Source organism: Schistocerca piceifrons, chromosome 1, assembly GCF_021461385.2.
Source record: "Schistocerca piceifrons isolate TAMUIC-IGC-003096 chromosome 1, iqSchPice1.1, whole genome shotgun sequence".
In the NCBI taxonomy this organism is placed as follows: domain Eukaryota; kingdom Metazoa; phylum Arthropoda; class Insecta; order Orthoptera; family Acrididae; genus Schistocerca; species Schistocerca piceifrons.
Genome location: NC_060138.1, coordinates 498046708 through 498065252, shown reverse-complemented (window position 1 = coordinate 498065252; position 18545 = coordinate 498046708). Strand labels below are relative to the sequence as shown.

General features: G+C 41.2%; 1 protein-coding gene across 2 annotated transcripts in view; it reads right to left on the bottom strand.

The window, feature by feature from the left end:
• LOC124792486 (uncharacterized protein KIAA1143 homolog) overlaps positions 1 to 18545 on the bottom strand; it is a 305799-nt gene that overhangs the window by 214315 nt on the left and 72939 nt on the right. The window contains exon 3 of one of the 2 annotated variants that reach the window (XM_047257945.1): positions 1130 to 1193. The exons of the other annotated variant lie outside the window; for it this stretch is intronic. Within the exon in view, the coding sequence (XP_047113901.1) occupies positions 1130 to 1193 (64 nt within the window). The remainder of the gene's footprint in view (positions 1 to 1129; positions 1194 to 18545) is intronic. 2 annotated transcript variants of the gene reach the window in all.

Genomic DNA, 18545 nt, shown 5'->3' with positions numbered 1-18545 from the left:
TCTCAGTTATGCGACTGGATTCATAATTTCCTGTCAGAGAGGTCACAGTTTGTAGTAACTGACGGAAAAACATCGAGTAAAACAGAAGTGATTTCTGGCGTTCTGGAACGTAGTGTTATAGGCCCTCTGGTGTTCCTTATCTATACAAGCTATTTAGGATACAATCTCAGTGGCCGTCTTAGGGTGTTTGCAGATGATACTGTCGTTTATCGTCTAGTAAAGTCATCAGAAAACCAAAACCAACTGCAAAATGATTTAGATAAGATACATGTATGGTGTGAAAATTGGCAATTGACTCTACATAATGAAAAGTGTGAGGTCATCCACATGAGTGCTACAAGGAATGGGTTAAACTTCCGTTACACGATAAACCAATCAAAACAAAAGGCCGTAAATTCAACTAAATAGCTAGGAATTACAATTACGAACAAGTTAAATTGGAAAGAACACACAGAAAATGTTGTGGGGAAGACGAACCAAAGACTGCGTTTTATTGGCAGAACACTTAGTAGATGCAACAGTTCTATTAGAGACTGCCTACACTACGCTTGTCCCTCCTTTTTTGGTGTAGTGCTCCGCGGTGTGGGATCCTTACCAGGTAGGGTTAACGGAGGACATCGAGAAAGTTCAGTGAAGAGCAGCATGTCTTGTATTATATAGAAATGGGGGAGAGAGTGTCACTGACGTGATACAGGATTTGGGGTGGGAATCACTAAAACAAAAGCGATTTTCGTTGAGGCGGGAGCTTCTCACGAAATTTCAATCACCAACTTTCTCCTCCGAATACTTTACTACGCCCTACATAGGGAGGAAAGATGATCATAAAAAGTAAGGGAAATCAGAGTTCGCACGGAAAGATGTAGGTATTCGTTTTTTCCGAGCGCTGTTCGAGAGTGGAATAATAGAGAATCAGTGTGAAGGTGGTTGAATGAACGCTCAGCTAGGCACTATGTGATTTGAAGAGTAGCCATGTAGATGTAGAACCAAAACTGTCAGCCATACGGTTACCTGCCTTAACTACCAAACCCAGGAAAGTACTGTAATAGGAACTGCTCCGTAAACGAGCACGACGTTTTGTTCGATCTTGAAATGCAGCTCATAAAGAGAGGAGGTGGGCAGATATACTTACATCAGCAACAGCAAAGGCCGCCATCCATTTGCTCCTTCCTCAGCACCAATGGGTCTCTTCAAGACTAGACACAAGAGAGTACACGAGGCTGGATTTATTTTCAAAATAAGTTCTTACATTATTGCGACGGAAACAAAAGACACAGGGTTGCACTAAGTGAAAAGTGCAAGATAATTAAATAATATTGTTGTCCATCTGATATTAAAATCTGTTTCTTCTGGAAACGTATTGTAGCTAGTGAAGATTTATTATTCCCTTCATCCATCGACCGATGAATACCGTCCTTAATATCTAGGAAGAGGAAGGAGCCGTTTATCGGGAGAGTGTATCAAACGTCGTCTCTGCTTTTTTTCAAAACTAGATAGATATGTTGATGGAAACTTACAGTATGCGCTCTCAATAGGTTGACTGTTGAAGAGGGACAAGGCGAATATTTCATGTGATTTTATTAGACAGGAGCTGAGTGTTAACTTAAAAACGGAACAATTTGAGATTACAACAATATGCAAATGGGGAAATTTCCCATATCCGTTGGGTGTTCCGAATTAATGACCACAGAGCAAACCATTAGCAAAGATGGAAAAAATCGTAAAGAACCAATTAATGTACACACTGAAACGAAATTACGAATACATTACAGAGGCTTGTGATATGAGTAGTTAGGGCATTAGCCTTGCAAGACCTACACTGAGAATTATTCAACAAACAGTTTGTTCTGCACTATCAACTCTCTATAAGAGTATAAGACACCGCTCACGTTTTATGTATAGCTCCCCCCCCCGCTCCACACCCCCAAGCTCTCTCTCTCTCTCTCTCTCTCTCTCTCTCTCTCTCTCTGTGTGTGTGTGTGTGTGTGTGTGTGTGTGTGTGTGTGTGTGTGTTAAATTTTTCTGGCTCGGTTTCTCCCTCTCCCTCTTTGCAATTATATTAATACCGCAATACTACACAGCATTATTTGTATATTTTAATTCATTCTACAACACAGCTTTATCATTCAATCAACTTTCCATGTGGCTGGGTCTCATTCCTTTCTTCTTGGTGTGGATAGAGCAGTGGTTCGTTTTTATGTATTTGATGAGTTTCCAAAATTTCTCCGATTTTGCGTAGTTTCCTGGAGCATGAGTTCCCAAGCTGTCCTGAGAAAGGTCTGTAGTTTACGTTTCATTCACCTGACAAATCTGTCATCCTACAATCAATGGGATCTCGGAAGGTTTGTCACCTGTGTAGGCAAGCAGTTCGGTTCGATTAATTGGACCGACGTTGTTTCCGTCTGCCGTTACAGATAAATCATTGTCTTGTTCAGCTGCGTTGTTGCCTTCGTATCACAGGTTCCCCAAAAGGAGCGAGAGAGAGGTTGGGAGATGGGATGGCCAAGAAAAAATTTCTCCGGACGCCCATGCTCCGTATGTGTCATAATGTCATCAGATTGAGCGTCAAATTCGTCATATAATACGTCACCACTACCGTCATTGTCTGTAGATCAACAAATGGCGGTAATTTCAACAGGAAAAATGATTCTGAAATAAAAGCAATTTCTTTCCTGTTATTTTTCCAATATGATGCCGTTGAAGATCCAACTTCAAATTGAGCAGTAACATTTTTCAACAATTCTGCTTCATTCATCGCATCTAGCTGTTTCTCCATCGACATCATCAAATCCTCTCTCTTTGCTGCCATTTTACACTCTCAGCAAACGGAGGCAATACAGTACTGTACAACTCGGTGTCAACTTGTCAAGCGATATTGTGCCGAGATTTGGGAACGGCGGTTCGTTAAATTTAAATTTAATGATTACTGTCGTCGACTGTTGCCTCTGTTACTTTCAGATTATCATACACTGTGCAATATTATTGTAGCCTCCTGGAAAAAAAGAAACAACGATATGGATGAACGGAAAATACCAATTACTGAGGACCCGATAAACGAGTTTCCTCTGCATGGGCGATGTTTCGGATACTTGTTCTCGGGTTCTCTTCAAAGTCCTGTTTAAAATCGAGAATGCAGCGCCTCTGTCGAATATCATAGCTAACCGTCCCAGTTTCGAAAGTACAAGTTTTTCGCATCCGGTGTTGTAATCGGACGAAGGTATTACGTGGTACTATCGTTACAACAACATAGACTGAAGACGGCTCCCTCTTCTCCGCTTGTATGCGTAGCATCAAGCGAAGAGGGAGATTTAAAAAATGATCCACTCTTCAAACGGTACATTTCCGAACACTGGTTACTTACCAGAACGTCATCTACTAAGCCCCTCTACAACCTCTAGTAGCCTGTAATAGGAATTTTGAATCACCCTGCATACAAAGGCGACATTTTTTTAATTATTGCGTTAGCGGATTAGCACAAGAATGAGAGGAGAAGAAAATGCCCACGGCTGCAATGTTTGCTCGCAAAGTACAAATTCAGCTGGTTAATATTTGAAGAAGTTTTACAGTATCCGAAAGAAGAAATGGTTATCCAGAATATAACCTTGTAAATCAGTTTAGCTGATTCGCATCATATTAGTAGTGTATGCCAACAGTCTTCGTTGTTATGCATGTAAAGAGCGCAAAATACAGACAAGAGCGTAAGAACTTTCTACAAATAGAAAAAGTAACTGGTAGTTTCGATCACAGGTGCAAAACAGAAATGAAATTTTAAAGTTGTCTTTGTGAATGCCAAATACAGCGTCAAAATAGTGAATAAAATAAAGAAGCTTAATGAAATTTCTCATTATATTTTTGTTTTAATAATCAACCTTTCGACAGAACTGAGCAGCTCCACCATCTCTTACTGCCTTGAGTATATCGTTTTATCTCTTCTCACTTCACATTACCGGTATCACATTATATGTTTTTCAAACTTACTTCGAGCATCAGGAAATTGTCATACTTATCCAGCGTTCTCACAGCATTACACGACTGGTTATCATAGAAATTAGACAACATGGGTTGAAAATACTTCTCAATGACTTTTCAACGGCTCCTCTCTCCTTATTAGCAAAACATTAAGACGGCAAGACATTGTTCAATAGTTAAAAGTATATTTTTTTGCAATATAGAGTTCACGCGGCTGAAAATCACGTTTTAGTACTACTGTTATCCCACAAGATACAAAAAATGGCTCTGAGCACTATGGGACTTAACTACTGAGGTCATCAGTCCCCTAGAACTTAGAACTACTTAAACCTAACTAACCTAAGGACATCACACACATCCATACCCGAGGCAGGATTCGAACCTGCGACCGTAGCGGTCTCGCGGTTCCAGACTGTAGCGCCTAGAACCGCACGGCCACTCCGGCCGGCCCACAAGATACACTGCGTTGTCAACCTCGGATAAATTCTAGTGTCCAATTTTACTCATCGGCTTTGAGCATGGACGTCATAACTAAGGCATAACTATAAGCAGCGTATAGGCAATCTATGAAAGCAATGTATCATGCTCGTAAACAAATGAATGTAGCATACAATAAAATTACAATCAGATTCACGCAGTTATTTACTTAGTCATCAATTATATCGAAACGAAAATAATTAAAAACAAGAATTAAAAACAAATTTTCAATTCTAGTAAGACGTATTCTCGTAATTTATGCGACTAGAAAAGCTTAGATAACCTTTAAATTGCGTTACAGTAAAGCACATGGTGAAGTCATACTGTTATAAAATAGGGTTAATTTTATACTAATTATTGAATGTAACGGGAGAAGCACAGGAAAGTGGGAGTTTTGGGTGCGGAGAAACTAATATGTATCAGAAAAACGGGAAGTTTAAATGAATGACAACAAATACGAAACAGTAGCAGAAAATGTGCAGAAACCGGCACACTAAATTCTAAATGATAAACGAATATCCACAAAAAATAAAGAACTTTGCAATCGATAACTACAATTATCATATGTAGGTAAATTCCAGTTACAGATTCTAATCGCTCCATGACTCATATGTAAATTACTTTTGCAGTTGTATGCACTGAAACGTAATACCATTTCTACATTTGTAACTGCTCTCTAAAACTACTGCAGTGTATAACAAAAATTGGAATCGGTAACTAGGAGGTCAGTTCTAGTTACCGATTCCAATATTAGCAACTTTTTGCAGTAATTGAGAGAGCAATTACAAATGCAGAAATCATATTGGCCTAAATCTTAGTGCACACAAGTGCTGAAGAAACGATCTAATTAATGAAGCATCGAATGGTTGGAATCGGTAACTAGAATTGACCCATATAGGAGGACATTTTTGCAGTAAACCTGTGGACTATGTTTTTGTAGAATTTCTAGATTTCTTATTGATCTCAGAACTACTACGAAAAAGTAATAAACATTGTAGGTACAGCTTCCAAATTTCTCTCTTTTCCATTCGTATAAAATTCTGTAACACGTTAGTGCACACACTTGTTGTTAAAACGATCTAAATAATGAACCGTGGAATGGGTGGACTCGGGAACTAGAAGTAACCTATATAGGTCAGCTCCAGTTACCGACTCCAGTATTTGTTAGACCCTACTTTTTGCCAATTTTCGATACTTGTCTACTCGTCCCGTTACATTTAACAATTAGTATTAAAAGTTAACGCTAATTCATGGTATTATGACTTTACCGTGCGCTATACTGAACTGGATTTAAAAGTTCTTTGTGCTTTTCTTAGTCGTATAAATTACGATGATAATTTATTTCATTCATGTATATGTCTCTTTTTTCCGTTCTTATTTCTTTTCGTTACCTATAATTCTTGTCGGTATAATTTGTGGCCAAGTAATTAATCAGGTGAACTGTGTTTGTTATTTTATCGTATGCTACATTCGGTTGTTTATGAATATGATCAATTGCTTTCAAAGATTGCATCTAAGTAGCTTCTCTGCCTTAGGTATGAGTCATTGCTCAAAGTCGACGAGTGGAATCGGACACTAGAATTAACTCAATAACTCAACATCACCGGGTCATGTTTTTCAGCAGTGAGTAGTACTTCTTGGCGTCCTTTGTTTCACCTATTTTCAAGAACAGCGAATTATGTCTACAGCTAGTCTTCAATTGCCTTTATCTTCTTCAAACTAAACATTTGTTTCGATATTCGTTCCGTGCTTCATTAACTGGCATTGTGCCGAGAGGCGGACGGTTATTGTATGCCATTGATTTTTCGTCACGCGTCATTACAAAACTCAACAGAAACTGTTGCGAGAGAATGAAACAAGGCGCACCACAGACTGTGAAATCTTCCGTTTATTTGTGACCTCGTACGTATTCATTTATTAAGCTTCTGAAATTAATTCCACTTCTCGAAATTACATGCAACTGCAGGAATATGTACGTCTGATGTCACTGCCACAAAGGTTATTAGTTTCTCCGTATTTGGAGAGCGCTGTTGCTCGGCAACTGTGTATTGAATTGATTAATAACCGCTCCGGTGACTAAAAAATTCTCTTATTTTACTTCACGACCGGATTCGGCGCAGTGGTTGCGACGCTGGCGGGCGTGTGCGTGAGGCTAGTTCAAACCCAATTAACAGCTTGTTATTTAATATTTATCATTTATGGGAGGTTCTTGAAGTTATCTTGTGTTTGTAAAACACCAGCACTCTGGAATATTCAGAATTTCTACAAACAGCTTCATTCTCCGCCCAGGAGGTCAGTTCGGTCCTGGTTGTACGTTAGTACCACTGATAAACGTGCGTCTAGTTCTAAGTGTTGTACTTCATTGACGTCCCTGCTTTCGGATTTTGACTTGACTGTGGTTTCGACGTGCCACTATTTGGTAGTGACTCCAGGTACAAACACCTACATAACCGTGACTCCAATCAGGCAACGTTAAAGCCTTCGCATACACGACGGGAACCAGAACACAAGCAGTACACCGTTCCCAAGATCGGTATGTTCAGGAGACATGTGGATTGCAAAACAGCAGTAACTCAGCGGCATCTCAGTCATGCATCACTGTCTTCCGGAGACGCTGGTCAGGGCCTGACGAAATGCCTGAAGAGATTCGAACGCGTCGCCAAATACAACATGTAGGATTACATGTTGTGTTTAGAAAATGTACATTTCTACTTGGATGGCGAAGCCCGACAGAAGTTCGAAAACAACGAAGAGAAGCTCAATAGCCTGGATAAACTCCAGGCTGAAGTGAGGAAAACTTTTGCCAAAACCAATATGACGTCCACTTAAGCCGGCCGTTGGTGGCCGAGCGGTTCTAGGCGCTTCAGTCTGGAATCGCGCGACCGCTACGGTCGCAGGTTCGGATCCTGCCTCGGGCATGGATGTGTGTGATGTCCTTAGGTTAGTTAGGTTTAAGTAGTTTTCAGTTCTAAGGGACTGATGACCTGAGATGTTAAGTCCCATAGTGCTCAGAGCCATTTGAACCATTTTTTTTGTCCACTTAATGGATGAAGAAGTGAACAGGGCACCTGTGTCGAGGGGAATGACGCAGTCGTACATACTGAACGTTTCGGTCCTATGCCACATCGTGGCATATGGCAGAAGACGAAAAAATCTCACTTGATGAAAGGGGTCGCAGAAGACATGTGCTACGCTCATTGAGTAAAGGAGATCAGAACTACAAAATAATTCATCGGGTCTTGCCAGAGAATCGAAGAAATGCAACAGAAAAGAATCGGACCACAGAGATATGACCGAGTGCCAAATGTGGTACCCATGGCACTTGTGGGACACCATCATAAGCTCGCCTCTATCATACGCTTTCTAAGGCAGCTAGAAATGTGAGATTGAGTACACAAGAGACTGCATACGTCAGGAACTACTAGAAAATGTCGAAGAAGAGATGTATCAATTTTTAGCACCAATCTCCGTCATTATTCACATGTGCCATGCAGAATGGGCTCAGTCAACTAGGTCTTACGTCAAAAACCTGAAACGACAACCAGCATCTAAACAACACAGGTACAACCAACTCCTTTGCCAAGTACAAGGCCCAGTAGAAGGCCATAAATTTGGAAAACAGACGACTACATGTTGGCGTGTTTCCACTGTGGGAACCCAGGACACGTTGTACGCTACTGCAGAGAAAGAAGGCGAGCTTTGGACGACTACTTTACCGCAAGGCGCAAGCCATCACAACAGTTCTGTTCATGCCAGTCAATTGCAGATAATTACAGTCGACCTTTGGGACGAAGTAGGTCGTCGCACACTGATCGAGGACGTTCCCCGAAACTCCGTTTCCTGTCGTCGTACAGAGGTACCAGCACATATAACAAAGATTCCTGTGAGCAGTTGTATGCCACCTACGACGTTGTTACCCCACCATCATCAATGAGACGATTTCTAACTGTCAGTCGAGATGCTCACTTAAACTATGAAACTTCTTCACTCGACTGAAAAAAGCTACTCAGGTTAATAGAGGAAATCTACATGACGGCGATCACAAGCATTGTAGACGGTCAGGGAGAACTTTGGATCACTAAGAATCACGAGCAGCCACAACTCATCCCTAAAGGCATGTACATACAGACAGCTAAACCAGTCCAGAAACGGAAGCTTAGAGTCATTATGAAGAATTGTGCTCCTCTACTCTACAAACAACGCAGCAGAGGAAGTTACTACTGAACTGCCGACAGGATCTGGCCTGAGCAAGGAACAACACAGGCAAATGATATCCATTCTGCGTCAATTTTCAGATGTTTTTAAATCCAGAGAGGAGAAAATACAGACCAATGACCCATGGTAAAACGCCACACCAACATTGGGAATCATCCACCAATTTGTCACATTGTATCGCCAGCTGAAAGGCGGATAATCCAGGAGGAAGTAGAGAAGACGCTGCAAGATGCATCACTGAAACTTCAGAGTGTCCTTGGTTCTCTCTTGTTGTCCTTGTGAAGAAGTACAGCACTTGGCGTTTCTGCATCGACTAAAAACAACTGAGAAAAATCATGAAAACTGTTGTTGCACATTGATGACACCCTAGACTGTTAGACTATCAGCCATGGACATGCAGACAGACTACTGGCAATCGAGTTTTACAAAGATGACTGAAAAAAGATTTCCTTCATAACTGCCGACGACATATCTGTTAGTTTAAAAGTTATGCTGTTCGGATTATGTAACACTACAGCCACCTTTGTATGCATGATGGACAACCTACTTCGACGTATTGGATGGACACTGTATCTTTTCTACCTGGATGACATCATCGTTTTTTCGAATGCATTTGACGAACATCTAAGCCTGACAACTGTGTTGAAATTTGTTCAAATACATGCCTCCACCTGAATCTTAGAGAGTCCTCTACACTGCCCAAGAGGTAAAAATCTTGCAGCATCCTGTGAATGACGATGATGTCCATCCTGATCCCGAGAAATACGAGCAATCACAGATTTTCTGACACTACGGTACATTCGTGATGAGAGAAGTTTTCTCGAATCATGCTCGTACTACTAGCATGATTTTGAAACACAATTCCGCGCTGACAATAGCAGTTAGGTGCAATTAAACTGAAAAGGTGATAGCTTATGCTTCCAGAGTACTCCTCAAATCGGAGATGAACTACTTTTCAGCCGAGAAAGAACGCTTTGCAATTGCTGGAGCTATCAACAAGTTTCAGCCATATTTATTTGACAAACCATTCTCGATTGTGGCTGTCCACCATTCTCTATGCTGGTTGATTAGCCTAAGGGATCTCGACTGATGAGATGGGCACTAAGGCTTCAGGAGCATGATGTTACAGTGGCAGACAAGCAAACACAAGGATTTCGACTGCCTTTTGAGGAATCCTTTGGTGGAACACAGCAACGTGGATGAAATATCAGTCAGTACTGCTGAACAGAGGCAATATACAGCACTGCTTAAAAACACAGAAGCCTTGAAGAAGAAGCAGTTCACCAAAGGAGAATTCTAGTTAACAAATGAAGCACTGTAAACGGTAAGTATGATCCAATGGGGCAGAAATGGTTGCTCATCACCCAAGCTCATCTATGGCCAAGTATCCTACAGTATTTCCACGATGTTCCAGAAACTGTTCACCTGGGATTTGTGGAGACTCCAGACAGAATCGGATGCAGGTATCACTAGTCAAGTCTCTACCGATCCATTAAAAACTATATGAGCCACTGTCAAGAATGTCAATGGTGGAAGCTCTTGCTACAGTTAACTCTGGGGCATCTGGTACCCATCCCCCTCACAGCAGCGCCATTTCACTGAACTGGAATCGAACTTATTGTGGAGGTTCCCAAAATCGACAAACGGAAATCGATGGATGATAGTCTGCACTGACTATCTCTCGCATTATGCTGCCACAAAAGTTATGCCAAGTGCTGAAGCTTTGGAAACTGCATAGTTCCTTGTAGTAGACATCTTTTTGAAGCACAGAGCACCTCGTTTGATAATGCACAATCTTGGAAAAGTTTTCCAGCCAAGATTACTAGCAGATGTAGTCTCACTGCTGCTTACCATCCACAAACGAATATCCTCACAGAAATCTCTAATAAGACATTGGCAGATTTATTCTTAAAGTACGTTGATGCTAAACAGGGAGATGGGGAGACATTGTTACCCATCATGACGTTCACATACAACACCGCGAAGGAAGACACTACAGGCTTCACACCATTCTTTCTGCTGCACGGTCGGCAGGCCGACACAGCAATGGAGACACTACTCCTGTTTCGACTGGGCAGTATTCAGAAGGACTATGCACAACACCCCATCTCTATTATCGAAGAAGCGACGCTACTGGCTTGCATACGAACCCTGGTCTCCTATGAGGAAGACCGAGAGCACCGTAACGCCTAGAACCAGCAGGTGAGATACGCTGACACACTCGCTATGGATTTTTATGCGTATGCGGAAAGTGGTACTATCGAAAAAGTTACTAAAGCATTATCTGAGCTGTACTGTATCCTGCGTCACTTGTCGGACGTATGAAGTTGAGGATTATCACCCTTTACCAAGAAGACACATGCGCAGAGACGTCGTCCGTGTCTCGCGTATGAAGCTCTAATACAGCTCACGGGCGTAGATCTATGGTGGGAGATTCAAGGAAACTGAAGATCCATTCGATGATCGTGAACTTGCGATGTAAAGGGCTACCTTCGATTCTCACCTTAAGGTGCGTACTGTAATAAAGCTGATTATGGTAAAATAAAAGTACTAAGCAATCTTGGTTCACATGAAGTGAACGATACCCCACCGAAGAAATAAAAACAAAAAATCCACTATTACATAGCTATGCAAAAATGTTTAAATGTCAACGTTTATAAATACTAAATGTAATTACAATGAAGATTATGGACTACTCAAAACAGATAGACAATTAAATGTATTTTATTTATGAAATGTATGCTGTACAGATTATTTTGCATAAATAGATCGATGTATGATAGTAATTTCTTTGCTATACGTTGTTAGAGAAAAATCTCTGTTCTTTTGAGCAATTGGTTGCACGAGATTGCAGTGCGAGGATGGAGAACGAATTATGTTTTTATTATTGATTTGTGTAATGAAGTGAAATGACCGAAAATGTATGTGTAATTCTGCAGAAAGTCCAACAGAATTCATATTATTATTGAAACAACACGATCATCCTCTAGATGATAATACGAAGATAAACCACAGAAAGGAAGTGCATAACGAGCCATTAACACACAACAAAGAAGAGCAACAAAAAGACAAATATGTTTATTATTAACAGAACTGGTTGTTCAAATTCGACTGTTCCTATCACTCGATGCAGTGCGTCACTATCTCAGCGTGGCAAGTGCTAGGAAAATGTGACCAGCCGCCCAAATTACTATCTGACTCCAAATATTAATAAATCAACATGGGCAACAAGAAGGTGGGGACGGTCGAATACACACTGGACCAAGAAGGCCAACGAACGACAACCAACCGCTTCGTTGGCCGAAATCCGCTTAAGTGTTTACCGGCAGCAAATCGAAGCCAAGGAAGCTGTTGGCCTTGATGCACTTATTGACGGCGGTAACATCAAAGCTTTGGTGGTGAGTTGTGCTTAGGACCCACCTCCTAGTGTGGACGCTGGGTCAATGTTCGCTGTTTTAGTAGCCATCTGCTGTGTCGGCTGAACAGGTATGTTTCCATTGCGTTCAAAAATATTGGAGTACTGAGTAGAATACGGAGATAGCATTAAAGATGGCTTTACTGTGAACGGAAATGTTTATGGTCCCTATGAATTGCGCCTCTAAAAACGGATTGCAAAGATTAGACGCTTGGAGGAAATAAGTGAGCTGTTAGAAAATAGTGTGCACGGTGTGATTCGAAATCTGTAGCTCTCATTCTCAAAGAATTATGAAAGAACCCGTATTCCAATTCAGTATTACTATAAGACATTAATATAGTCCCATCACACTGCTCTCCACCATTGTCATTTCTTCTCCTTTTCTCCTGATGATTAGCTTCTTCCAGTAAAATAAGCGCTGCGCAAGCGACGACCGCTAAATGCCCTTCTTCCCTTATAATATCGGCTGGTGAAACTGTTATTAAAACGCTACTTTATAAAAATAATAAAATGGGAACAACGTCGACACGTACAAGTTATCAGGATCAACTAAGATTCCACAGGCCTTGGTCCCAGTTTCTTGGTTTGGTGAGGACGAAAGACCGAACGCCAATGCCTTGCCGACCAAGGTTCGACTGAATCCACTCGCTGTCGTTCGTGTGCCTTCGTTAACGAAAGTGTACGCGCCTACAGTGAAGAGAATGCACAACCAGAATGCGAGGATCCTCCAACGACGCCGTAGAGAGGAGCAATGACAAGATCTAGATAAAGGTTGCTGTAGTCTGCTCCAACGAGAACTTCTGAAACAGGTAGTCGTCCTTTTTTCCGAGAGAGGGAGCGATTCGCGAGCTGTAGAGCATGCAGTATAGGGATGGGCCAATTTTTAAAAATTTCAGTGTAATTTGTTACATAGTTATAAAAGATATCGATATTTCAATATATCAATCGACATTTTTAATATTAATAAGAATTTTTAAAAATTGATCACAGCTATAGAAATGATTAACAAACATTTAATAATTCACAGATACTTTGTTACTTTCAATATTAATCAATAAAGGATGCATAACATACTGTAAAGTAACTTACTAACGAAAAACTAATTAATGAAACTAATAATCATCAGCGACAAACATTAATAGAACTCACTGTTTAATACGTTCCCCTGTTAGCCTGGTTCTGTTATCTAGCACAATAAAAATGGTTCAAATGGCTCTGAGCACTATGGAACTCAACTGCTGTGGTCATAAGTCCCCTAGAACTTAGAACTACTTAAACCTAACTAACCTAAGGGCAGCACACACATCCATGCCCGAGGCAGGATTCGAACCTGCGACCGTAGCGGTCGTGCGGTTCCAGACTGTAGCGCCTTTTACGCTCGGCCACTCCGGCCAGCTCTAGCACAATAAAGTTTATTAAAGAAGCCAGGAGTTCGGACGAAACAGAAGAGGCTTGCCCTTTTAAGTATTTTGAGCAGTTTCTGATAGGACAGGTGAGAAATGACGACTATCAAGCCAGAACTTTACAGGATCACAGTTCCGTCTTAAATCTGCCTGATCGAGGTATTGTTTTACTTTGTTGGGCACAGAATTAGAGCTTCGAATTTCTTGCGTGATTGAGTTTTGGGACAACTGTTTTCTACATATCGCGACCAAACTGAAGGCTTGCTAGGGTCTTCTTGTGTTACATACTGAAGCTCTGTGTTCAGGAGACAACTGAGCCATCCGCCTATGTTCGGAACAAAGTTCCTTACTTATTTCCGCTATTGCAGCTCACACTGCACGGGGAGAATCAAAGTGAATGCGCTTGAACCGAGGATCCATAATTGCAGGTGTGGCAAGAAAAGTATTTCTTTCCAAAAAAGTAGTCTGCCAAATACTCTTGCGAAGAGAGAATTTTTTACATATGCTCCTAAATCAGTTGAAGCGCTCGCATGCTCCATTTCTTGTCGAAGTTGATTTGTTATAGGTATGCCTAAGCTTGCAGTCACGTAGCTGGCGCCACTAATCTCTTCAGTAGTTTGTTTCAAGGGGCAACACGGTCTATTATCACGTTAAGCAGCGATGTTGCAACGTTTCAGACACATTCCTATTTGACTGATTTTTTGTAGCCAAGATTTTAGCTTCAATTGCTGACAATCTTATAAATCTCTGTAGCATGTCAAAGCAGGAGCTCCATCTTATGCTCACTGCTTGTATTACAGTGAACACACCATCTTTTTCTTCAGCTGCTTGTTGTTCAGCTCTTAGCAAGTCCATAGCACTAACTGGTTGTTTATTTTAAATTGATTTGTAAGCACTGAAAACGTATTATTCTCCTTTAACGCGCCACTGACTACCAAATTTAGTAGGTGTGCCATGCAGGGAACCCTAGTCCCCTAAAAACAATCGTGCTGCTGCCACTAAAATTGCACGGTCATGAAGCAAGAGAAGATAGACAGTAAAAATATCGCTTTCGACAATCCACTTTTAAAGTCGATGAAACGACACATACACTATTCATATATCGACATTATAATGGAAAAGTATGGGTATTTTGATACACTGGTGGTTAGTGTCCCTGGTTGGTGTGCTGCGGGTCGCCAGTTCAACACTGTCTGCCAGCAATTATTTTTTATTCAGTATTTATCATTTCTGGAATGTTCTTGGAATATCTTATGTTTGTAACATTAGTGTATTCTGGAATGTAGGACAGTTCAGTTCTGGTTGTACGACGGTATTAGTAATAAACGTGCTTCCCGTTCTACGTGTTGTACATCATTTGCGACCCTACCTTCAGATTTGGATTTGACTGTGGGTTCGACGTGGCAATACTGAAGCTATTTTGTAGTTGAATCTTCTGAATAAGTTACGTAATTAAATGTGTACTGTGGCACTTCTTCAGAACAACTACTCTCAATCAGGATCAATGAAAGTATACGGAGTTTCAGTTTAATTACTGACTGTAGTAAAGTATTTTAGAGGTAAAAAATGGGAAGGGGTGGATGATCTCAGAGGGCATCATGATGAATAACTACTTGGCACAGGGTAGAACAGTAATTGGTCAACCGAGCGGGGTGGCGCAGTGGTTAGACACTGGACTCGCATTCGGGAGGACGACGGTTCAATCCCGCGTCCGGCCATCCTGATTTAGGTTTTCCGTGATTTCCCTAAATCGCTCCAGGCAAATGCCGGGATGGTTCCTCTGAAAGGGCACGGCCGACTTCCTTCCCCATCCTTCCCTAATCCGATGAGACCGATGACCACGCTGTCTGGTCTCCTTCCCCAAACCAACCAACCAACCAGTAATTGGTCCTTTTTACCTTATTGGGCTAAATGTTCAGTGCATTGAAGCAGAAATGACAACGATTAGATTAAAATAATACTCTCGCACAAAGGCAATGTTCGCACTTCGATGTCAAAAATGGACGAAAGGTACTTCAAAGGTTTTTGTTACCCACCCTTTTCCACAGTTCTGAGTCCATGTGGTTCTTTATGTCTTACACTGAAAAAAATTGCTCAGAGGGAAGAAATTTACATCAAATGACAGGTTATATATGCTATAAATAAGTATTAAACGCATTAGGAAAGACATGAGAGAAACGAAGTATCCTCATTGGTCTAAATGCGGTAACTAATCTCAATCGTTTTTCTATTGAGAAATACATTTTTAAGTTATGTAATAAGTTTTTACCAAACTTACCGGTTCAACTTCTTACTCGTTCGTCAACCTCCGAGACAACTGTTTTTTTAAACTTCTGTGTGACAACTTAAACGTGGGCCTCGAATACAGAACGTGCAATTGGAAAGTAGTGTTCTCCAACTGCCCGCGAAAAGCGGGTACCCAAGCGCGAGTACCACACCGGTATCCAGTTTGAACGCGTAGCATATGACGAACACTGGCAGGCGTAACACAACTACAGTCATTATTACACACACCTGATACGTGAAATTATCAATAGAACCAAGATTGCAGTCAAACTTTAATAATAAATGCCCTTGAACGAAGTGGTGAGCTGTTGTGAAGTACCGGTCTCAACATGAAACGCAAATTAACGTCAAGGAATTATACTCCGGGCTCCTCTGGAACGCACGTTCCATCGACCACATCTCGCTCAAGAACAAAACAGCTAATTCAGGAATCAAATTGAACCCGATGAAGACTCCACAAGGACCGAAATGCAATGTGTTAGAAAATAAAGCATGAGTATTTGTGTTCATCATTAATCTTTCCGTACAAGTGGTTTCAATATAAATTGAAGCAGCATCCATACAGAAGATTCCGCACAGTTACATTCCTGAATGTGACAGTGCAGAGCGAATAGCATACGCAATACCGCCTGTCATATATACATCTACATCTATGCTCCGCAAGCCAAATTAAGGTGTGCGGCGGTGGGTACTTCGTGTACCACTCTCACTTCCCCGTTTCCTGTCACAGTCGCGAATTATGTGAGCTTGAATCTCTCTATTATTGCCTTCACGGTCTTTTCGCGAGGTATGCGCAGGAGGAACCAATATACTGGCCGACGTAAAATACGCTCACGAAATATTAACAGTAAACCACGACATCAAGCATAACGCTAAATTATAACGTACGCTACTGCAGTCGGATGGTCATCCTCGTTAAGTTTTCGCGCTTATTTAGAGAGCTTGTGACGAAACGTGATGCTCTTCTTGGTATCTTCTCTACTTCCTCAATCAATCCATTCTGGAAAGGATCAAAATGGTTCAAATGGCTCTGAGTACTATGGGACTTAACTTCTGAGGTCATCAGTCCCCTATAACTTAGAACTACTTAAACCTAACTAACCTAAGGACATCACACACATCCATGCCCGAGGCAGGATTCGAACCTGCGACCGTAGCGGTCGCGCGGTTCCAGACTGTAGCGCCTAGAGCCGCTCGGCCACATCGGCCGGCCTGGTACGGATCCTTGGGAACAATTTTCAAGTATCGGAAAAATGAGGCTTTTGTAAGCTACCTCATTTGAGGGAATCTGTCCAACCTGGCACATATGCCTTTGCTGCGATTTGTTTTATGCGGTCGTTCCAGTTTAAATAGCGATGTACGCCTACTCCCAAATATTTTATGGATGTGACTGCTTCAAGTGCTTGTTCGGCAATCGTGCAATCGTACAATAACGGATATTTCCGCCTATTTTGTGAGCAACGGATTCATTTGTTCATGTTGTGGGTTAACTGCCAATCCATTCACCAAGCGTCGATCCTCTACAGGTCTTCTTACATTCTGACATTTCACTAGAACTTTCTAGCGTTGTGGCTTTCAGTATACAACAGTATCATCTGCGAACAGCCCCATGAAGCTTCCGACGCTATCCGTCATGTCATTTGTATATATAATGAATATTAATGGTGCTATAAAACTTCCTTGAGGAATGTTCGAAGTTAGTTTTACCTCTGCAGCTTTCTCCCGTTAAGTGTGTACAGTAACTTACTTAGAATAAATGTACATTGAGAATTGCATGTAAGGAGAGTCTGCGATTTCTAAATACTGTGCCATTACACTGGAGTTGCAAACTGAATGTTCAGAAGTGTAGGAATCGTTTCCCTTCCTTCCCCTTGTCATGATTATTTAGTTGATCACGCTGTACGGACTTATGAAATAATTTAGCAGACAGTCGCGTACGCAGAGACTTAAACTGGAATGTACACATACACTAAAATGTAGATTAACTTATTTGAAACAAACACTCGTGTTGAAGCAGGGACCATAATTTCAGTAATTAATGTAACTGGAATAGAAGAGCGGCGTAATCCAGATAACTGTATCTGAAAACTGGTCTAGCAAGCATCATACACAAATTATATCAAAATACAGTGTAAAATACCCGAAACAAATTTTGAGACTTCCTTCACCACTTCAGTCACAAATATTCCGCCTTTATTGTGTTACATAATTCATTTCGGTCCTTATGGGTTCATTAGCCTTTGAGTCTTTCCCGGTTACGTTACACTTCACAGCCACCCAAGTTGGACCAATAATCGTTGTAGTATCTACAACAAACAAACACAACGGGCACCAGGACAATTACACAGTGTAGCTCTAACATGATAGCTGAAAATCTACTATGCATTTTAGAGCTATCCATACAATATTGAAATCTAATGTCTTCTGAAAATGGAGCCCAACATAAATCGACTTAAAATTTTGACGATCGTTGACATTCGGGGGTTCAAACTCGTCGTATCTACTGAATCCCACAAAACGCGAAAAAAAAAATTTTTTTTTTTGACAGTCCAACCACATGCAAGCAAGAAAGCCAATTTGGAACAATTCTCACCATCGTCAGTTCACAGCATTCGTATCAACTTCACCTTATTTCTGCTAACCTGGAGCATGCTCCAGACACACGACTCCAATTTTGGGAATGGTATCGAGGCAATCTTAGCGAGGATGATTGTTTACATAATCACTTTTGGGTCCGCTGACGCAATTCTTAGATACTACGGCCTCGACAACGCAGTGGTCAC